We start from the raw sequence: 23997 nt of genomic DNA on the forward strand, positions 1-23997 counted from the left end.
TGTACTTTCATTCAGGCCAGTATATTTTAAATTTTTCCTTGGGACTTCCTCTTTGACTCAGGTTATTCAGCAGAATAATGTTTTTAAATGCATAAAACAAAATACATGGGATTATAAAGGAAAACAATCATTATTAAAACATAGTTATCAAAATTGTACAAAACTGCGATATAGTAATATGTGTGCTTTTTATTTTTTTATTTTTATTTTTTTTTAATTTTCTTAATGTTTACTTATTTTTGAGAGAGACAGAGACAGAATGCGAGCGGGTCGGGACAGACAGAGAGGGAGACATGGAATCTGAAACAGGCTCCAGGCTCTGAGCTGTCAGCACAGAGCCTGACGCGGGGCTCGAACTCACGAGCTGCGAGATCGTGACCTGAGCTGAAGTCGGACACTCAACCGACTGAGCCACCCAGGCGCCCCAATATGTGTGCTTTTTAAACCAACACATTAAATAACAAGAAATGGTGATGGATCCATCTCATCTAAATTGTCATGTAACACTGACTGGTTCTGAAAGAGTGATGAGCATATATGACAATTCAAGACCTCTGCAACCATGATTCCTCTTGGTGACAAAGTTATAGGTGTTCCTAAAACTATGGTGATTGTTGCCTATATTCATAATTAAAGAAAATGAGCTTTTAGTTGGAAGCTAGTAAAAACAGTAATATAATATTTTTGTTCAATGGATGGACCTCTCGATTTCTATCCACAAACACTTTTGTGTTAAAAATTCCCAATTCGGAGGTTTTCACTCTGGTAACCTGTTGATGTTTTTCTCCTCCACCTCTACTCCACTTCTCCTCCACCTTAGTTTAGCACTTCTCCTGAGACGGTCTATGAAAACCTAACCAATGAACAATGGAAAACATCCCAGTTGGGAGACAGCCAATTCTTCACTTTCAACAAACACCCGTCACTCTAAACAAATACATTAGCATTACGTGAGTTTACCTGGATCCTGCTGTTTCCCCAATCTGCTACAATGATGTTTCCATTTGAATCCACTGCTACACCTGTTGGAGCATTAAACTGCCCATTTCCTTCTCCATTTGAGCCAAACTTCAACATGAATTCTCCCTCCTGATTAAACACCTGTATGAGATATTTTTAAATGATTTTATTTTAAACCAAAAATAGTTGAGCCAACATTACGGGTTTAAAAAAAATATGTATCTCAGCAGATTTTTTATTATGAGTTAAGACATTCTAAAAAAAAAAAAAAAACAAAAAAATCTACAAAGTAGACCCCTATATTACTTATGGTTCCCCAATTTACTATATAAATTTGATTTATCATTGGTTAAATCAGTTCTTATTTCTAGCCCCTATCTGGTTATTGAATACTTACATGAAAAATACTTTTGTTATAAATTATAAAATATATAGGAATATAAGGCAGGATAAGAAAGTGGAGCTATAATTTTCAACAGTATTATTCTTCCTGCCTTTGAATAAATAGCTAAATTTCAAGAACAGAAATATTACTATTTCTAACAGGAGGGATGATCAAAGTTGGATCAGGACCGTGGAGCTTTTTGTTAGGCTGGGTGCTCAGAATTTATTACCATTTTACAAAGTCAACGTGAGAAAGAGCAAGTTGGACTTCACACTTCTAAAGGAATATAAGGGAAAAGTGTGTGTGTGTGTGTGTGTGTGTGTGTGTGTGTGTGTATGGCACAGGTGAGGAACAAGAGAAGGGCTTTTTAATATATTTTTTTCAGAATATATATTTAGTTAAAATAGATAGGTTATATGACCCTAAGGCTTTGATGGATGGAGCATACTGAGGGGAGCGGGCTGAGAGAAGTTGGGGAGGTACACAGAACTCTTCAGCAAATTCTCTAATATATGATCTAGACAAGCAATAGCTTGTTGTGGTTAATTAAATATTCTTATTAATGGAGTGTTAAAATACGTGTATCAAATACAGATTATTGATTTGGAGAGAAATAAATTGTTATTATGTGGTTATTTGTAAGCTACAGTAAGCATAATTTTATCTTGATTCAGATGGTATTTAATGGCTGTGAAGTATCTCCAGGATATTATTTTAAGCTTCCATTATGATGCAGCCAACATATGTTGAAGGACCCATTAACAAATCAAAACGTATCACATGCAAAGCCATGAGAGTAAGGGTTCCTGAAACGTGGAACAGAGGGAGTTCACCATACCCGAGTGCAGACCTAATTTGAGAATGATCTCAGGGCCTTTTACAGATTCTCCTACTGCCATCTCTGTGATCATGAAAGATTAAAATGACTCTCTTTCTTTTAGTTATGTACATTGGAGAAGCAAAGGGAGACAAACCATCTCTAAAGGCTAAACTCCCTTTAAGATAAAGAAAAAGAATCATGACTGCTTCTTGAACTAATTACATAACTTGCCAGCTAAGCAAGCTACCTCTTTGGTTCTTTGGAAAGGACAAGACAAGAACTAGCTTTGGCTAAGATTATTTTTTAAAAATCTTTCCTGACTCCTTTTATCTCCTTTCACACAGAACGTTCTTGTTTTAAAGGCCAATGAAATTGTTTGTATGCTGGTGAAGACATAATTTCTTACTCTCTGATCTTTTCCCTTAATAAGTCCTACCAATAATCTTTTTGTTTGTTTGTATTTATTTCTCTGAAGAGGTGTGTTTTCCTTGGCCTACTGCAAAAAACACAAACGCTTCTGCCCCATTTTGTAATAATGCAGAATGCCAAATTTAGTTGTTTTGCAATGAAAACAAAATACACACTGAAAATGGCTAAAGAACTAGACCATTTGTTAGCCCCGACCTATAGGCACAGTTTTTACATTTACCAATAGAGAAATGAATTGAATCCAGAACCACTGCTAACCGCCACGTGTCACAGGGGAAACAAAAGCCCAACTATTCCATAAAAGCTATATGGCAACAGCTGCCAAACAGAAGAGAAAAAACACTGGTTTTCTTAAATAAGAGGGAAACTGAGTTCAAATTAGTAAAATAATCTACCTCTGCTGTACTGAAAACTTGAAGAGTTTTCAGAATCTTAATAATTACAAATTTCTTGTAGCTTCTATTTTTCCCACCTAAAATGTCATTTAATTGCTTATAAATTATTCAGATGAAAACATATTAAGAGGCAGATGCATGAGCTGAAATAGTTTTTACAGCTTTGCTTTTCATCCAAGTTTTTATAGCAAGTTTTTATCACTTGGATGATAATCCTTTCCGGATTTCAAAATTCTGCTCACCTCAAATACCACCTCCACTTGGAAGTCTTCCCTGATGGTCTTAGTTACAGAAATCTGCTCTTTGTTTTCTTCTGGATACTTATAGAACTTTATATGTACCTATATTAAAATAATAATTTATCGCTATCTGCCTTGCATTTTGATTACTTACATATGTCTTATTTCCTTCTACATTGTCAGCCAGGGCTGGTAACTAGGAGTCCTCCCACATACCAATGCCAGTTGATTCATAGAGGCTGCCTGGAGCACTGGGACGGAAAGGCTCTGAGGCCACAGTTGCGCTTAGTAGAAAAGAGCAACTTGATTAACAGGACTGTCTTCCGGTGGGGGTGGGCAGCATCTATACCAGGCGTTTGCTGGCCTTTGCTGATCCATAGGAGTTATCTTCTGGTTAAATGCCCTGTAGTTAAATGATTCCCCTATTAAGTGAGTGAAGGATAGGAAGTCTGAGGACAGCCTATGTTATCGTTAAGCTCATCACACAGGACTGTTACAGCACCCCCGGCGGGGGGGGGGGGGGGGGGGCAGTCCAGAGCCCAGTCCCTTCTGCCTCTGCTGTTTCCCTCCTCCCAGCACTACTCTTCCCAATGTCCTCTTCCGTTTACCAAGACACCTCCTGTAGAGAGAGAGGATTTGCAGCTTACAGACACTGAGGGAGGTAGGGGAGTGGGGAAAGAGCTCCCCCACTATGGCAGCAACTCCAGAGACACAATGTGGCAGGAAGCAGCCTGAGAAGCAAGCAATGGTGGGCATCCTTTCCCCTCTTCCTGCCCCATCAGGGGCAGGCCCACTGTGCCCTACACTTTGCATCCACCAAAAAAAGCTCAAAACCATTCCATTTACTTGGGTTAAATGTATCTTTTGGGACAACCTGGGGGAGATGAAGCGGTGAGGGACTCAGAAGAGAGAGTGCCTTTGGGTGTTGAAATCCTATCCCTACATAGCTATTCCAGTCACCAACACTGACAACTTTGGTTGCCCGATGGTTGTCTCTAAGTGCAAACTTTAGTCACTGGCATACGCCACCTATGCTATTTCCCTCTTACCCTTCCTTTAAAAAGGCCTCACCTTAAAAAATTTTAACGAATTTACTTACAAGGAAAACTTTGTATCACTTCTGTAAGTGCAAACCAGTACCACTTGATGTAAACAGAGGGTAACCCTAAAAATAAACACATGACTCTTAAAATGAAAATGTCTGGGGCGCCTGGGTGGCTCAGTCGGTTAAGCGGCCGACTTCGGCTCAGGTCACGATCTCGCAGTCCGTGAGTTCGAGCCCCGCGTCGGGCTCTGTGCTGACAGCTCAGAGCCTGGAGCCTGTTTCAGATTCTGTGTCTCCCTCTTTCTCTGACCCTCCCCCGTTCATGCTCTGTCTCTCCCTGTCTCAAAAATAAATAAAACGTTAAAAAAAAAACAAAAAGAAAATGTCTGCCAGTGCACTGCCAATGGCCACCTGGCGTGCCTTCAGTGGAACATGCACCCCACCTTAGGAACCGCGGTCTAGAATGTAATTAAACATTTTCTCGTTTCAGTAAGTCACAAATTTGTTTTCATTTCTGGATGTCCTGATTTGCTCATAATAAATCTCAAATCTTTCTTCCCCCTACACCTAGTAAGAAAGATGTACTACACTGCTGGGCGGAGGGGAAGGGGCACTGTATTCTGGGGAACACCAAGTGTGCGAAAGCATTCTCTAAAGTATGAAACATCTATAGGAATGTGTACTAGGGCTATTTCCCTCACAAAATCTGCACAGATTTTAGATATTAGCGGAGTTCAGATATCTAATTTTGTTTGAAAGGCCTTATGATGCAGATAATTGAAAAAGTGATCTTGTTTTAATGTATTGAATAGAGGCAAAATATTAAGTTTTGGAAAGTTCTGCCTAAGTTCAAGCAACTGCTTTTTCAAATTTAATTTTTAAGCCATCTCCATTTATAGCTATTTCAAATTAAAAAACTTGTCGCCACCACATTTTGTTTGATTTTCTGACTCTCCCAACTCTGTGGGTCCAAATTAAAACCTGCATCTTTAGGGAGAAGCAAAATGTACTCTTTCAGGCTCATTCCTTTAGTTCCTGTGCATATATGGGAGTATTACATTATTTTCTCTCAGGCTGATTTCTCAATAACAGCAGTTAAAAGTGAACAATAATTGGTGTGTTTATAGTACCTTGACAGAATGATTATGGAAATCTGTAACAATAATCTCATTATTGCTATTTACAGCTGCAAAATGGGGACCTGCAATAAAGATGAAAAACATATGTGACTACTGTTAACAATAAAAATGATTACAACAACGCAGCAGTTACAAAATTCAACATATTAGTTATTTAAGAAAGAACAAAGAATTATCGACTCGGTTCTTGAAAGATCATTCGGCTAGAACTCTGGCTCTAGATGGCATAGGTCCTCTATCATTCTACACTCGGGACTGTCTACTCTGGCTTCTTTTACATCAAGCTAAGAGTGCCAGCAGCCTTAACGAAGCGGAACGAGCAATAAGCATCAGAATTCATTCTCTGCAGCACCATCTGAAAGTCACATCTGCCAGCTTCTCTGAGTACATGTTAGTCCCTTTAGGGAGGATGTGGGGAGTCTTAGTACTGGGAAAAAAGACGCCCATATGTCATATTTTTTTAAAAAGTAGAGCAGAAACCCATATTTTGTAATTTGGGGTGACGTTCAGAACCTGGCAGAACTGGAGACAAAGCACAAAAATGATTATGCAAATTATTGTCAAATGCCGAAAGCATCCTTTTAAAAAGAAAATTTAATATACCGTTTTCAGCCTCTTCTTGCAGATGTTAAAAACTAAGTCAGCCTGTGCTTGCAAAGTGGTACACCAGAAAGAGAAGTAACAGAACTGCCCTTCCTGTACTCAGCAAATTTTCTAAAGTCCTGCTCTCTTACCATCATCTAGAAAGGTGGAAAAAATTCTCATTCTGAAGCTCGCTCTTATACAAAGCTACAGCTAGGTAGAAATTGGAGTTACTCCACTGTTCCTCAAACATTTTTATTTTAAATTTTATGTTTTACTTAATGTTCAAAGATTCGACTTCTGAGCTGTAAACTGCTGTCAATAAAAACCACACACGGACCGCAGTTCGACTTACTGCTGGCGGAGTAATTGAGAAGCATCTCATCATGCTTTTGCTTAGATTTTATCCCCAGTATCTTTCCTAAAGCCGGAAAACACACTGGGGATTGAGGCATCTTCCACATGCTCCAACATCATGCAAATGTGAGCAGAAGAAGCGTAAAAAAGGGGGTTTACATATTACCATCGAGTGTACCTGCAAACTGCCTGTCCCCATTTCCTCGGCTACCAAACCTGGTGACTATTTTCCCATTTGGCTGGAAAATAAACACGCAGCACGCCTTGTTGTCCACCACAATGATGTGCCCGTTGCGGTCCACAGAGACTCCTTTGGGCCCCATCAACTTTCCTGATCCGATTTTTGTCTGTTAGAAACAAGTACAGAAAATGAAGTTTAAAACACTACAGAACATGAAGACAGACACCTGTTTTAGTGAACACTTACTTGAACCTTCAAATGAGGGTGCACAGCTACTCATATGTCACAATGATGTCCTGTTTTTGTCACATCCATTATCTGCTACTAAGATTTATGTGAAATCCTTACTTTTTAAGAGGATCACCACCAAGAATGTTCTAGAATCCCCTTAACTGGGGTCACAGTTCCCTTGTAAAGATGCAGTGCGGTGTGGCAAAAGATCACTGGGTCAGGAGTAGGAAGGCTGTTCTATGCCTGTCGCTTGTTTTAGACACATCTGGTATAGCACAAATCGATTTGATTTCCTTAAGCTTCAGATTCCTTATATATTTAAAAATGTAAAAAAACAAAAAAAAAAACAAAAAAAAACCTTTAGTAACCTCCAAAGGCATTTTTGGGATAGGTACTAAGTAAAACAATGTAGATAAAATGCTTAGTGTAGAGTATAGCACATATTAAGTAGTCATTAAAGGGAAGCCATTATCATCGTTATTGTAGATCATAGTATCAAAACTGCCAAGAATCTGTCATTGAACTTTACCAGTGTTAAGTTCCATGGAGGCAGGAGTTATGTCTGTTTTGTCTACTACTGTGTACTCAGAACCAGCATACTTCTTGGTGCCTAACCAGGTAGTCAACAAGTTATTAGCCGAATACATTAATTTTAAAAGTCTAGCATTATTTCGGGTAACCCTGATGATTGAATGGTTCCAGTTTTCAGTATTTTAAAATGGGAGAAAAGCATTAGATTTCTATCAAGCACATACCATATGCATTTGAAGTCTTACTCAGTTTTCTGAGTAGACTATATAAATACCTGTTTGCTAGGAGATGCTTAATCTTATATCCTTCCATTTATAGCTCCATTATAAAGTACTTTACTCATTCACCCATTTATTTACTAATTCTGCAAACATTTGGTGGGTGATAGAGCACCCACTGTATGGCTAATGACTCCAGGCACTGAGTAGACACAGACAAGTAAGACCAGCCCCTCTCCTGGAGGATGTCTCAGTCATACTGCAGAGACAAACACGTTCACTGGGTCCTGTTTAATGTGCCTGGTATTGAGTGTTTGGTAAATCTGAGAGAATTCAAATAGGCTATCCTAGAAGCCATAGAGAACAAAAACTTAATGCAACAGGTCACTATAGACAAGGAAGGAGAAGGAGCACCCAAGGTGAGGAAGCAGCCAGAAAGAGTGCCTGGTGAGGGGGATGCACGAACCACAGAGACTTAGAGAGTCAAGTAGATCTCTATGTGTCTTTATAAATGCTTTCTCAGATATATTATTAAACAAAGCAAGGTACTGAACAGTGAGTATAGTCTGAGCCTACCTGAATGAAATGTGTTTATGTATGTATACATACATATTCCTGGAAGAGACCAGTAAGAAACCATTGATATTAGTGGTGGTAGGACAAACTCTTATTTTTCATTTTATGCTCATCTGTAGGTTATTTTAAATACTTTTTTTAAGGTTTGTTTGTTGCTAGAGAGAGAGAGAGAGAGAGAGAGTGTGTGTGTGTGTGTGTGCGCAAGTGGTGGGGGGGGGAGAGAGAGAATCCCAAGCAGGCTCTGCACTGTCAGTGAGAGACCAATGCGGGGCTTGAACTCATGAACTGCGAGGTTATTACCTGAGCTGAAGTCAGATGCTTAACCAACTAAGCCACCCAGGTGCCCTTAGCATCAAATACCTATTTGCATGTATTACTTTTTAAATTAAAATTTTTAATTCCAAAATAATTTCATTACCCTAGGTTCTGTTTTAGTCCCCTTATTTTCTCTCTATATATTAGTGCTGCCTGATAGAAATATAACATGAGCCATGTATGTAATTAAGATTTTTCTTGGGGCGCCTGGGTGGCGCAGTCGGTTAAGCGTCCGACTTCAGCCAGGTCACGATCTCGCGGTCCGGGAGTTCGAGCCCCGCGTCAGGCTCTGGGCTGATGGCTCGGAGCCTGGAGCCTGTTTCCGATTCTGTGTCTCCCTCTCTCTCTGCCCCTCCCCCGTTCATGCTCTGTCTCTCTCTGTCCCAAAAATAAATAAACGTTGAAAAAAAAAAAAATTAAAAAAAAAAATAAAAAAAAGATTTTTCTTAATTACAACATCAAAAAAAAAAAAAACCAAAGAGAAAAAAGGAAAATTATTTAAATCATATATTATATTTGACCTAACGTATCTAAAAGTTATCATTTTAACATATAATCAATATTAAAATTACTGATGAAATATTTTACATTTTTTTTTACTAAGCCTTTGAAATCCAGTGTGTTTTTCACATGCATAGCACATCTCAATTTAGACTCATCCCATTTCAAGACCTCAGTATCCCTGTCCTAGTGGCTACCAAATTGGATAGAGCAATTCTATATACTTCTTCTAAGATCTCATTTTGTTATGGCATCAACTTTCACCTCTGTACATAAAAGTCTCAAATCCATATCTTTAGTCCCAGCCTATTTTACAAGTTATCATCTTAAACTCAACCAGTATTAAACCAAATTTACCTCTTCATTTCCACCATTTAAAAAAAAGGAAACCCAAATTAACACCTCCCGATTTCCTAGTTCCTTATTTTATTTATTTCTTTTGAGAGAGAGCACACACAGGCGAGTGGGGGGAGGGGCAGAGTGACAGAGAGAGAAAGAATCCCAAGCAGGTTCCAGGCTGTCAGTGCAGAACCCAATGCAGGACTTGAACCCATGAACTGTGAGATCGTGACCTGAGTCAAAATCAAGAATCGGATGCTTAACCAACGGAGACACCCAGGTGCCCCTCCTAGTTCCTTTTCCTCCTAGATACCACAGTTCATTCAAACCCAGGATCCAAATTTCAGAGCAAAATTCACTCTTCCCTTTCCAAGTTTGAACCTCAGTTTTCTTGTCTGTAAAATAAATGGCAGCTACTATATTTACCTCCTGGGTCATGTAGATTCTGAAGGATAGAGTGCCAAGCACCGCATATGGCATCCATTCTCCTTCTCTCCATTCTTCAGTTGGTTTCATACCTGACCCTCAGAATTATCTTCCTTCCTAACAGACATGCAGGTATGTGCAGAGAGTATGGAGAGAGGCAATAGGGACTGTTCATAGTGGGGGTTCAGACCCTGTGTGATCTTTTATTCTTGTAAGCTTATAAATGAGATTCACATTTGATCTCTTTGATACAAAGAGACACATTCACTTAGGAAGGAAACAATGATATTCTTGCAAGGGAATTTGTTGTAATAAATTTGATTCTCATTTTGCAATCTAGCTCAGAGATCAGAGGCTATACCATAATGGCTTTTATTAACGAAACTGTATACTTTCTTTCATGTTGTAATGGAAGATATGTCAGTAGAGATCAAACGGAAGAGAGAACGCTCTGATTTTTACAGCAAGAATATTATTACTAGCTGACATTATTAACACTAGTTGTTACTTAGAATGACTCAGCCATATAATACCAAGCAGATGATAATTATGTAGAATAAAAACAGAAAATAAAGGATTATGGCCATGTAGTAAGAGCTAGGTCTTAAAATAAAACAAAAACCTTAAATGTTGAGTCAAAACCTCTTTTCCTTTTCCTTTCCCTTCATCACTCCCAGTTTAGCTGCACAAGATTCTACCATGTGAAATAAGAGTTACTGAATTTGGCCTGACAATGTGTCCCCTGTCTTAAATACGATAGTAAACAGAGATATTTTAGACCCTAGCTTTGGAACAGTTAAATAAAAGTATTTAACTCAACAAGAAGGTCGATAAGTTGAGGAAGGGATGATTTTAGAACATGGTGGCCAGAGGCCTCTGTATCTGTTCTGGGGTCACAAAAGGTTCCTAGATGGGCTGGAAGATATAAATCAGCAGAAAAGATGGAAAGGAAAAAATTAGAGGCAGAGAAGAATGAAAATTAGGGCTAAGAATTTGGTGAGTGAAAGAAAGAAAATGGGATAAGCTTTTGCATCTCTAGAACTATTAGGAACAAATACAAAGAATCCACTTTTGTGTCAAAGATTGGTCTTTCTGAGCACCTGTTTAATTTTACTGAATCCCACTGAAAAAGAAAATAAGTATCTCTGAGTAAATGGTCATATGTATGGTCAGTTGGATGAGCTCCCATTACACTACTAAACCATTTTCACTTGCTATCCCTTTATCCCCTGATCAATGCCTATTGAAAAAAAAAAGGGTAAGGTGAAACTATACCATATCCATTCCCCCAATCCTCTAGAGGGCATGAGTGTCCTTGTTTATTCCAATTACTACCAATAGTATTCCAACTATGAGAATCCAATCTTCCAGGAAGAGTGTCTATTACGTATAAAATATTGAACCATTGAATAAAAAATGCATAATTCAGGAAGCCCTCCTCTCTTAGATGTAAAACTCCTGTTTCAACCTATTTTACTATGTTAGATATAAAATGTTTCAGTATATTAGATTTAAAACTCTTGCTTCAATACTTATTTTAGCATTCACTTATGCATTTAGAGAGACAAGTCATGATTTTGCTAGAGTACGTAACAAGAAATGGGTTGTCTCCAAACTAGATGGATATTTTCAAAAGGTCACTGAACAGCCTTCCTTCTATTCATGTTAAAGTTGTTATATTTGGGTATGTCTTACTACAAACGCAATTATGAAAATACAAAAGAAGATGAGGGAGTTAGAGATACACAAAGGCAAGAGGCCTTTCTGTGTATGTGGCTATCATACCGAGTCATCAGATTTCTAGGGGAACAAAAAAACCTCAAAGACAATCGAACAATTGTGTATACTATGGTAGAATTAAAAACTGTGGCTTTTTATTCTCCTAGATTGAAAAGATCCTGCCCCACACAAAACAAAAGCTCCAATCTGAGGGTTGATAATTATGAAAATAATGTGTTTTAATAAAAATGCTGAGGTGACTGTAGGGATCCAATAACTTTAAAAAGAAAAATATAAATTCCTCCAATAAGACACAAATGAGTGAACTTTGCGTAATCTTCAGGATTCCAAAATAATTATGAAGAGCATCATTTCTGAACATTTAGACAAGGAAGTGATGACCAGGTGCTGGCATGAGGTCATGAAGTCCAAATCACAGCTGATCAAATAGACTTCATTTTTTGGACAGGGTTACTGGAAGCAATGGAAAAGAACATTTTTTAGATGCCTATTTCATATGAGCCACGTATAAAATCCAGAAATAAATCTCATTTAATCCTTACCCAAATCCTACAAAATAGATTTTTTTTTAATCCAAATGGGACATACGAGACTATCGAAACTCAAGGAAAGTTGTATCATTAGTTAAAAGCTGCAGAGTTGGCATTCCGAAGGGTTGGTCTGGTCTGAGTAAAAGTTCACGTTGTCACCTGAAAGAGAAGCCTCCAGCAGGCTGGACAGGGCAATGCAGAAGGCACAGTGCATATGGCCTTCAAAAAACACCTTTGACAAAGTACCTCCTAATCTTGTGAACAAATGCAGAAAATGGGCTGCATAATAATACTCTTTGATAACACTTCAGAAGAGATTTCTGCTGTCACTAGAGGGCTCTCTACTCTTTCTTGATGCAGAAACAGATGATGCTAGGGACACCAGCAAAGCTGTCAAATGATGCCCCCCCCATCCCCCTCCCCCCCAGTGCAGCTCGACTCACCTTTCCTCTGTGCAGCTGCCATTTTCTTGTCCTTCAGATTCCCGTATTATACACTTTAACACTAGGTTCTCAGATTGTACCTAACAATGCATGACTGATTCAAGGCTGACACAAATTGTTTTATATCCTTTCTGGTGTCTTTTTTTTTTTTTTCCTCAAGGGGCTTGTAGGTTTTTTCAAAGGTAGAAACCATGTTTTATAATTCCATTTCTCCCGTATCATCTATCAAAGGCCTGAGAAAGTAGAAGGCACTTCATACCTGACCATCTGTAGGTTAATTTAGGAAATTTCAATTGCCTCTTCAGTACCTTTTTCTCTCAGTTGTTCTTCATTGAATTTAGGTAAATCTGATGATATGTAAAAAAAGCCACTGAACCTAGCTGCTTTACAAAATGAAGCCACTGTTTCAGATGTATAAAATTTATGATAATATCATTGTTACGCTCCATAAAACTTAGATGCAACAAAGTCAGCGTGTCTTTTGTGTATGAAAACTTGTTGAACTTCATCTTGTATTTCCTATCCCTTCTCTCTACTGCTTAGAAGCCAACTGCTAGTTTAATCTTACCTTAAACTTGCCATCAGAAGAGAAAATGCTAACCCACTTATTATCATAGTCTGCAATGATTATGTCCCCACTGGGATGCACGGCTACTCCTGTGGGCCGCTGCAGCTGCCCGGGAGAGCGTCCTCGTATGCCAAACCGACTTTTGAACTGGCCATCATTGGAAAATATCTGCAAAACAAATGACATCCCTTGGAATGTGCACTAGCACAGGAATTAGTGAGGAAAAAGGAGTCAAGAACATTTGTCATATGTACTAGAGGTCAGACCATGCAAACTCTAGCTGAAGAAAAGTCTACTAAAAGCTTCCCTTTCTTTCCTCGTACTGTGGATCTTAAACTCTTACATAGGAAAGTATGCAATTATGTTTTATTGTGTAAACAAAGGTACATAATTAGGGGCCATACCTGTACACATTGGTTGTTGCTGTCTGCAATTAATATCTTTCCACTTGTAGACGCAGCTACCCCTTGAAGATTTGTAAATTCTCCTTTATTTCTCCCTTTGGTACCTAGAAACAAAGTATAAAAGCACAGAAATTAAGCAAAAGAGAATTGTTATTTTTAATGTTTTTTAATGTTTATTTATTTTTAGTGAGAGAGAGAGAGAGCGCGCGCATGTGTGCATGAGTGGGGGAGGGGCAGGGGAGAAGGAGAGAAAGAGAATCCCAAGCAGGCTCCACGCTCTCAGTGCAAAGCGCAACTCAGAGCTTGACCCCGTGAACCGAACAGGGAGATCATGACCTGAGCTGAAATCAAGAGTTCAATGCTTAAATGACTGAATGACCCAGGCACCCCAGCAAGAGAAAATTAGATCTCTCAGTTTCTTGAAGAGAATTAGTCAGGCTTCCATAGGTAAACTGAGAATGTATTTTTTTTTTAAATTATACTTTAAAAACAAAAACCTCCCCCACCATTACCTAATCTATATGCTCCTTAACTTCTCTTCCAGATCAATAAAGTCTTTGCAAAATCACTTTTTTAGGCAAATGCAACCTTAAGTCATAACTGCATGTTACTTTAATATTGCATTAATAACCATATTAAAATATATTAGATTTCACAAAGAAACAATAATAAAAACTAATACTACAATCAAGGATATGCAACAAGAGAGGGCCTTATTTTAGAGTTTTGCCAAAATCCCACCCTCTCACTCAGCAGTTCTTGGAAGAATCCCAACTTGAAGAAACTTCTAAGAAGAAGCTTTCAGTACATTTAACAAACCACGAAGTCTCAGATGTTATAAAACTATCAGGCTGATTTCTTTTTTTAAGTTTATTTATTTTTGAGAGAGAAAGAGAGAAAGCACAGGGGAAGGGCAGAGACAGAATCCCAAGCAGGCTCTGCACTGTCAGTGCAAGCCCAATGCAGGGCTCTAACTCACAAACCATGAGATCATGACCCGAGCTAAAATCAAGATGCTTAACCGACTGAGCCACCTGGGTGTCCCAGGCTGATTTCCATGTACTGATTTACTCATGCAGTATTTTCAAAGCCTCAGTACCTCATATGTAGTATATTCTTCCTGAAAACATACAAGATATCCTGACAGAGCACTTTCTGGATTAAATAAATACAAAAAGCAAAGGAAAGTTAATCAATCCAATAATATTTTCATCTATACTAGACTTTTTAATGAAAGGTGAGGCAGGAGAAAAAAAAAGCCAAGGTGTCTATGGATTAACAGATTTCTGTTTTTGTTTCAAAACAAATGTTTACAACTTATTTCAACAGGACCATGTAAATATTAATGAATGGAAATGGACTGAATTGTGCTCAGAAATGACCAGGAAGGACATTTAAGTTTTCATGGAGAGAGAGAAAGCTATGCCTTCAGTTTTTTGGCACTTCTATCATTTCATTTCATCATATCATTTCATTTTTTAAATCAGATTCACAAGAGGAATTTGATATTTTGGTTTTAGACATCAATGCCGTGCCTTAGGCACACTTAGACAATGGCATACTGATAGTGGCTGACGTCAAACACATGCGTAAGCACTGCTTAGAAATAGTTAGACTCGCCAGCGTCCACTAAAAAGGAGAACTATAGACCAATTTCCCCGATGAACATGGATGTAAAAATCTTCAACAAAATATTAGCCAACTGGATCCAACAATACATTAAAAAAATTATTCACCATGACCAAGTGGGATTTATACCTGGGATGTGGGGCTGATTCAATATCCGCAAAACAATCAACATGATTCATCACATCAATAAAAGAAAGGACAAGAACCATATGATCCTCTCAACAGATGCAGAGAAAGCATTTGACAAAATACAGCATCCTTTCTTGATAAAAACCCTCAAGAAAGTAGGAATAGAAGGATCATACTTCATGATCATAAAAGCCATATATGAAAAGACCCAACGCTACTATCATCCTCAATGGGGAAAAACTGAGAGCTTTCCCCCTAAGGCCAGGCGCAAGACAGGGATGTCCACTCTCACCACTGTTATTCAACATAGTATTGGAAGTCTTAGCCTCTGCAATCAGACAACACGAAGAAATAAAAGGCATCCAAATCGGCCAGAAGGAGGTCAAACTTTCACTTCTCGCAGATGACATGATACTTTATATGGAAAACCCAAAATATTCCACCAAAAAAGTGCTAGAACTGATCAATGAATTCAGCAAAGTTGCAGGATATAAAACCAATGCACAGAAATCGGTTGCATTCTTATACACACCAACAAATGAAGGAACAGAAAGAGAAATCAAGGAACCGATCCCATTTACCGTAGCACCAAAAACCATAAAATACCTAGGAATAAATCTAACCAAAGAGGTGAAAAATCTATACACTGAAAACAATAGAAAGCTTATGAAAGAAATTGAAGAAGACACAAAAAAATGGAAAAATATTCCATGCTCCTGGATAGGAAGAACAAATATTGTTAAAATGTCAATATTACCCAAAGCAATCTACATATGCAATGCAATACCTATCAAAGTAACACCAGCATTCTTCACAAAGCTAGAACAAATAATCCTAAAATCTGTATGGAACCAGAGAAGTCCCTGAATAGCCAAAGCAATCTTGAAAAAGAAAACCAAAGCCGGAGGCATCACAATCCCAGACTTCAAGCTGTATTACAAAGCTGTAATCATCAAGACAGTATGGTACTGGCACAAAAAACAGAAACTCAGATCAATGGAACATAATAGAGAACCCAGAAATGGACCCACAAACATATGGCCAACTAATCTTTGACAAAGCAGGAAAGAATATCCAATGGAATAAAGACAGTCTCCTCAGCAAATGGTGCTGGGAAAACTGGACAGTGACATACAGAAGAATGAACCTGGACCACTTTCTTACACCATACACAAAAATAAACTCAAAATGGATGAAAGACCTCAACGTAAGATAGGAAGCCATCAAAATCCTTGAGGAGAAAGCAGGCAAAAACCTCTTTGACCTTGGCTGCAGCAACTTCTTACTCAACACGTCTCTGTCTGGAGGCAAGGGAAACAAAAGCAAAAATGAACTATTGGGACCTCATCAAAATAAAAAGCTTCTGCACAGTGATGGACATAATCAGCAAAACTAAAGGGCAACCGACGGAATGGGAGAAGATATTTGCAAACGACATCAGATAAAGGGTTAGTATCCAAAATCTATAAAGAACTTCTCAAACTCAACACCCAAAAACAAATAATCCAGTCAAGAAATGGGCAAAAGACATGAGTCCACTTCTCCAAAGAAGACATCCAGATGGCCAACCGACACATGAAAAAATGCTCAACATCACTCATCATCAGGGAAACACAAATCAAAACCACCATGAGATACCACCTTACACCTGTCAGAATGGCTAACTCAGGCAACAATAGATGTTGACGAGGATGCAGAGAAAGAGGATCTCTTTTGCATTGTCGGTGGGAATGCAAACTGGTGCAGCCACCCTGGAAAACAGTATGGAGGTTCCTCAAAAAATTAAAAATAGAACTACCCTACGACCCAGCAATTGCACTATTAGGCATTTATCCAAGGGATACAGGTGCGCTGTTTTGAAGGGACACATGCACCCCCATGTTTATAGCAGCACTATCGACAATAGCCAAAGTATGGAAAGAGCCCAAATAAATGTCCATCCATGGATGAATGGATAAAGAAGATGTGGTATATATATATACAATGGAGTATTACTCAGCAATCAGAATGAAATCTTGCCATTTGCAACTATGTGGATGGAACCAAAGGGTATTATGCTAAGCGAAATTAGTCCGAGAAAGACCAAGTATCATATGACTTCACTCATATGAGGACTTGAAGATACAAAACAGATGAACATAAGGGAAGGGAAGCAAAAATAATACAAAAACAGGAGAGGGACAAAACACAGGAGATTCTTCAATATGGAAAAGAAACAGAGGGTTACTGGAGGGGTTGTGGGAGGGGTGATGGGCTAAATGCGTAAAGGCATTAAGAAATATACTCCTGAAAGCATCGTTGCACTATATGCTAACTAACTTGGATGTAAATTAAAAAAATAAATTAAATTAAATGGTAAAAAAAGAAATACAGTCTCCTGAAACAGATTTTGGGGTTTAGGAAATGAAATTGGAAATGGAATTAAACTCAGAATAAACTGAACAGAACTGCTGAACAGAAACATCTTACTTAGACCACCTGGTTCTCACCATGTAACCGAACCCAAGTCCAACTGCCCAACGCCCAGCAAAGTCAATCACTTGGAGGCATGGAGTATGCTGCAAGGAAAGGGTTTATTCCAGAGGCCACCAAAGGAGGACATGGGAGGACAAGCCTCAGGTCTGCCTCCCTGCAGGAGGAGAGTCCAGGAATTTTAAAAGGCAAACAAAAAGGTCTGGGTAAAAACCTGCAGCTATGGTTCTTAGTCTGCGGCTGTGGATTAGTCCCAGTCCCGTTAACCCTTTGGTTACCAGCTTCAACTAGACATACATGGTAGTCGTTTTACGGAAATCCTGGATTCTGCTCCATCAAGTTTACTCATCACCTCTGTATCTCATCTACTCTCACTAACACAAAAGAAAACTTTGAGATAAAGATTCTCAAAAGAACATCTTCCATGTTGCAGAAGAAAGGTTCTATTTTATTTCAAATGTTGTCAGAAGAGATGATGTTTTATACTTGATCTGCATAGATTCCCTATAATGTGCATGTACATGATATCAGCTAACACTCTTTTAAAATGATGTGTTGGTATCTGTTGGTCGAAGGGGAAGGGGTGTTTAGCCCTTGAGGGAGGATGTGCCAACATGGTATTAGCTTTTGGTCATTCCCTCTGATGTCTGAATAGCGGCGGGTGAAGAGGTACAGCAAAACTGAAGGACCAGGAAAAAAAATACTTCTTCTAAAACGCACAGTCTATAAATACTTTTTTAAAGGTAGTGGGGGCAAGGCCAGGCAAAACTTAGCTTGTCAAAAACATTTGATAAAAACATGGAAGTTATTAGCAAGATAAGTTACTAAGGACCAAGTAACGAAACATAGTAACACAGCAAGAGTCCTCCAACTGAGATTGGAACATGAACTAAAGAAGTGACTCCGTAAAGAAACCCCAGGCTATTCTAGGTCCTTGCTTACATAAAACTGGAAGTGTAACCATGGCTTAGAGGACACACGGGTAGTGGAAAGAAATACTTAAAATAGGGAGGGTAATAAAAGCCACCTAAACAGAGTAGATGGACACTGGTGCTGTGCTTCTGGTCCACATAGGGACAGAAACCTGCCTGCAGCCCTCTTTTATCTAACCATTTGTCTATCCTGCTAAAGACAAAGCCGATTCTACTCCAAAAAGGCTCTGCAGGCAGCAGGCTGGTGTTTGAAAGGAAGGAAAAAATTATGGAGAGAATGGTACTTTAGTAGAAGTTAAGGGGTACTTTAGTCAAAAAGATTTAATTTTCCTTCCGAAAATATAAGAGGTGATGTTGAAGGAGGGAAAATACATGTGCACAAATTACTGACACTTTTTTTCTTTGCAGAAATAAAGACACATTTCCAAGTGCAGGTAACACTCGGGAGGACATTCTGTTGGACCCCATATCAATACCATTTGGAACAAGGCGAAGGAAGGGTCTATGCTGAGTTTGAAATGAACTGAGATGTTCAGCGCCTACCAATACTGGGTCATAAGAGCAACGGAACCTTGTCACAAAAGACCACACTGTTGGAAAGAGGTTCTACAGCCTCTACTGAGCTCCGGGTGTTGGCCCAGCTCTTATTCTCGGTCTCAAGTTAACAAGAGCTTGATCCTGTTGCCCCGCATATAAATAAGATCACAGGGTTGAAAGAACATCTGTTAGTCCCAGTTTGCTTATATATTTCTGAAAGAGCTAGATGGAGCAGGCACTCCCATTTTAATTTTATAACATTTGTTTTTAAAAATCTTTTTCTTCAGCGGGGCATCTGGGTGGTTCAGTCGGTTAAGTATCCGACTTCGGCTCAGGTCATGATCTTGTGGTTCGTGAGTTTGAGCCCTGCATTGGGTTCTGTACTGACAGCTCAGTGGCTAAAGCCTGCTTCGGATTCTGTGTCTCCCTCTCTCTCTCTGCTCCTCCCCCGCTCTCTCTCTCTCTCAAAAATAAAAACATTTAAAAATTTAAAAAATATATATTTTTAAGCCACATGGATTGGTATCCAAATAGCTGGGGTTGGCATGATTGGTAATACCCTCTGATTCTTATGAGCATCTTTGATCTTGTCAGAAATTATTCATCACCATTTAAAAAAATTCTACTTGAGTCTTAAGCACAGCAGGGTCACAGTGTTACTCCTGAAGATCAAAAGAAACCACCAGCATATTCTTGAGGAACAGCTAACGCTATCTTTACTAGCAGATAAACTACAAAAATCTTGATGATGAGCAATAATGTGGAACTATAGTATATTATCATTATGCTGAAATGCGTACAATCCAGGTGTTTATAAAGTGTCTTGGGATCAAAATAAAATAAATAGAAATTCCAGAACTCAGAAATAATTTGGGATCATGCTTTACTCTTCAAGACTTTTAGTATATTCTATTTAGACTATAGAAAAGTACTCCCATTCCAAAGTATTCTACTATATGATGAAAACTAGTTCTTTAATAATGAATATAAATGTATAACACAAACATACATAGTACTTACAACATCTTTTCCTGACTACTTTGATGTACAAGACTTCATTTGGTGGTTACATTTTGGCTAGTAAAATGAGTAACACCAGTTTTAAAAGTAATTATAAATAATTTGGCAACAATTCCATAAGATAATGAAACTCGTTTTTCCCAGATGTTAAGCTAGCTGATGAAGCATGAAATGAATTTTTAAGCCAACAGCCTGTGCACCACCCCCCAGACACTCCCCCCATGCCTCCAGAAGATTACAGAAGGGAAGCTCCTGGATTGGAAGAGGTGATCGAAACTGCACACTTCCGAATCCCACCTCCATTCCAACTTACTATGAAAATGAATGCAAAGTAAATCTAGGTACTTTGAATGGGATAATGCAAGAGGATGACACTGATCAAAATATGGGGTCTAAAATAGGATTTTCAAATTAGCAGGTGCTTAACAAATCTTTGCTGAATGAGTGAGTGCTCAGATACATTATTAATGACTGAGTAAATTACACCCCACATTACATCATGGAAAAACGAAACATTCGGTAATATTTATAGCACTTTCATAATATGTTCTCTCGTGTACTCCCTGTAACAACCCCATGAAGCAAGATAAATATTATTGTTCATTTTATAGGTGAGAAAACGAAGCTAGACACATCACAAAGGTAGTAAAGACACAGAGAAAAGAATAAAACTCAGTTTTCCCACTCTTTTACACAATACTTTTTCTAATATGCACATTGTTGTTTTTTTTGTTTAATTTCAAATAACCTCTACACCCAACGTGGGACTCAAACTCATGCCACCAAGATCAAGAGTCTTAGGCTTTACTGGGGTACCTGGGTGGCTCAGTTGGTTGAGTGTCTGACTTTGGTTGAGGTCATGATCTTGCGGGCTGTGAGTTCGAGCCCCGCGTTGGGCTCTGTTCTGACAACTCAGAGCCTGGAGCCTGCTTCGGATTCTGTGTCTCCCTCTCTCTCTGCCCCTCCCCCGTTCATGCTCTGTCTCTCTCTCTCTCTCTCTCTGTCAAAAATAAATAAACATTAAAAAAAATTTTTTTAAAGAAGAGTCTTAGGTTTTACTGACTGAGCCAGCCAGGTGCTCCTGCTTCTTTCTAACTGGACTTTAGAATACCGGGTCTTTGGGGTGAAGATAATGACCTCTGAGCTCATATGGATCATGCTTTCTCCATTAAACCCTTAGGAGTTCCATTCCTTATCACATGGTATTTTAACTGTTTAACTGTCTCTCACTAAACTGTTGAGTTCCCCAGGGCAAGGGCAACATCTGTCCTGTTTGTTGTCGTACCCCATAACACAGCACAGTGCCGAGCACTCAGGAAATATTAACGACATCTTTTCCCACTTGAAATGCAAGAAGAGTTCTCAAGCATGAGATTCTCGAAGGGGTGTGCCAGGGTCCCTGTAAAGACTTCAGATGCCAAATTAGCATGATCTCTCTCCTCAGGGATTTTAGGGTGGAGAGGTGGTGGTTTGGAGAGGTGAGGCAAGGGAGAAGAGGCATAAAATATCACATCTTCCTATAAAGACTCCAAACTTACGTTAAGTGATTTTACACATCCATTTTACACTATAAGAAAGCACACTGTTCTCGAGTACAAAAGAGTACTTCACTCAATACTTCTCCCCGACACATTAAGGTATGGTGTATGAATTACATCATTTGGAACAATTCAACTGCAATGCTTTCACTCCCTCCCACATCTTCTGGCTTTCCCTTTGTTCAAAGACTTTCTTTGGTAGCTGACAAAACCAGCTCACGGTAGTCAGCAAACTCTTGACAGTGCAGGCAAAAATAATCCCCATGTTTCATCAACAGATGCTCTAAGCTACCTCCCTAAACTCATTCAAGATGGTTTTCAAGTACAATATCAGAATTAACACAATAACTCATTCACAGTGGGCATATAATTAAGTTTTCAGGCGTGGGAGGTATCAAATTTCTCAACTTTGGAAAACCACAGTAGTTAAAGGACATTTTAGATGAAGAGGAATCGTTGTGCAATTAAAAAGGCACGGGCGTCAAAGGCACAGGCAGCTTGGGTCCTAGGCCAGCAATCTGAGCCCCCATCCCTTCAGTGGTAGGGATAATTATATGCTGTCCTGATAATTGGCTCTTGAGGGGCAGGAGCTGCGGGAGGAGCTCTGATTTGTAGCCTCTGCCCACTCCTGTAGTGTAAATGCTCCCATCCCGGCTGATTTCCAGCTACTGACAGGGCGTCACTGAACAGTGATGGGGAGGCAGAGGGCACGCTGGCATGCACCACATATTATGTTGTGGTAGGTATATTACACCGTGGGGGCATTAGCAACTGAAAGCTTATTATCCCTACTACAGAGTTTAAGTAAGATGACATATGGAAATAGACTGCACAGAGCCTGGCTCAGAGAATGTTTAGTCTTTCTTCCTGAGTCTGTTCCCCATCCTTTCTCCCTGAACCACACTGAAGCTCATGATTTAAAGTAACTTCTCTCAGGGCACCTGGGTGGCTCAGTTGGTTAAGTGTCTGACTTCAGCTCAGGTCATGATCTCGTGGTTCGTGAATTCGGGCCCCGCGTCCGGCTCTGTGCTGACAACACAGAGCCTGGAGTCTGTTTTGGATTCTGTGCCTCCCTCTCTCTCTGCCCCTCCCCTGCTCATGCTCTTTCTCTCTCTCAAAATTAAATAAAAATGTTAAAAAAAATTCTTAAATAACTTCTCTCTACTTTTCACTCCCAAATTGATCTTTATCACTGACTTCTTTACTAAGCTCCAAACCTACACTCCAAACTGCCTATGGTACACTTCAACCTGGTTGATCAAAACTGAAATACACCTCCCTTCCCCTGACTATCCTTACCTTGGTTGATAAGGATAAGAATAACAACAGCCAACATTTATTGCCTCCTTACTACGTGCCTGTACTGTCTGAATACATTTTACATATATTATTTTGATCCTCACCATATGAAGTATGTGTTAATACCATCCCCATTTTACAGATATAGAAAGTGAGGCACAGACAGTTAAATAATTTCCCCTAAATCATACAGCTAATACATAACAGGATGGGATTTGAATTAAGCACTCAGGCTTTTCAGTTCTTTACTATGTTCTTCACTGCTTAGGTTAACTATTACTTCTACACTACAGCTATGAATAATAGGTTACCTAGTATTACCTACTTTGCCTCTCTAAAGTGCATTGAACATCATTCAGTGCCAGGGACTACTCTAAGCTCTTTGGTGTATCAGTTCATTTAATCTTCACAACCCCTTATGAGGTACATTATTCTTATCATACCCATTTTATGGAGGAAAGTGAGGCACTGAGAGGGTAAGTAACTTCCCCAGGACTGCACAGATGAGAAAGTGGCCATGATGGGGCCGGGACCCAGGGCAGTTCAGCTTCAGAGTGCACAGCCTGAACCACTGTTCATTCACTCTACTGCTCCACATCCCTACAGCATTCAAGCCAGACATCAAGAAGTTTGATTTGGTCACCGAGCCCTGCCCTCTCCCTCCTGAGCATTTCTAAATCTCCCATTTCCTCTCCACTCCATCACAACACTCTTAATCTGCCACACGTAATAGCTCGTGTGGACTACTGCAGGAAGGGGGCAGCTCCCTGCTTCCTGGGAGAGACTTCGGAGGAGTCGACCTCCTAGAAAGCCCCCCAAGGCTCTATGGAAACAAGCAGCTGTAGTAACCCACTGTACCACTTTACACGGTGCAGTGCCTCCCCATTGCCCACACAGCTACGGGTCTCAAACCTCAGTGTGCAGAAGCATCACCTCAGCTTGTAGAATGCAGATTCCTGGCCCTCCCCAGAGACTGAGAAACACAAGTATAGAGAACAAAGTCCAAGCTCCTTATCAAGGAAACAACCTTTTCTCTGCTTCTCCTTCCTTTGAGGCTCCAGGAAGATGGAATCATTTATGGTTCCTT

At 39.4% G+C, this 23997-nt stretch overlaps 1 protein-coding gene across 15 annotated transcripts in view; it reads right to left on the reverse strand.

The window, feature by feature from the left end:
• The window catches only part of TRIM2 (tripartite motif containing 2), a 160936-nt gene that overhangs the window by 8289 nt on the left and 128650 nt on the right, over positions 1 to 23997 (reverse strand). For 10 of the 15 annotated variants that reach the window (XM_045465342.1, XM_045465331.1, XM_045465363.1 and 7 more), the window contains 5 exons: positions 13355 to 13458; positions 12951 to 13118; positions 6518 to 6698; positions 5404 to 5474; positions 961 to 1101 (listed from right to left, as the gene is read on the reverse strand). In XM_045465342.1, coding sequence (XP_045321298.1) covers positions 961 to 1101; positions 5404 to 5474; positions 6518 to 6698; positions 12951 to 13118; positions 13355 to 13458 — 665 coding nt within the window. Of the gene's footprint in view, positions 1 to 960; positions 1102 to 5403; positions 5475 to 6517; positions 6699 to 11605; positions 11863 to 11951; positions 12730 to 12950; positions 13119 to 13354; positions 13459 to 23997 lie in introns of those variants that run through there. The other 5 variants (XM_045465353.1, XM_045465414.1, XM_045465402.1 and 2 more) reach the window with 3 other exon arrangements.

This window comes from Leopardus geoffroyi, chromosome B1 (genome assembly GCF_018350155.1).
Source record: "Leopardus geoffroyi isolate Oge1 chromosome B1, O.geoffroyi_Oge1_pat1.0, whole genome shotgun sequence".
NCBI lineage: Eukaryota > Metazoa > Chordata > Mammalia > Carnivora > Felidae > Leopardus > Leopardus geoffroyi.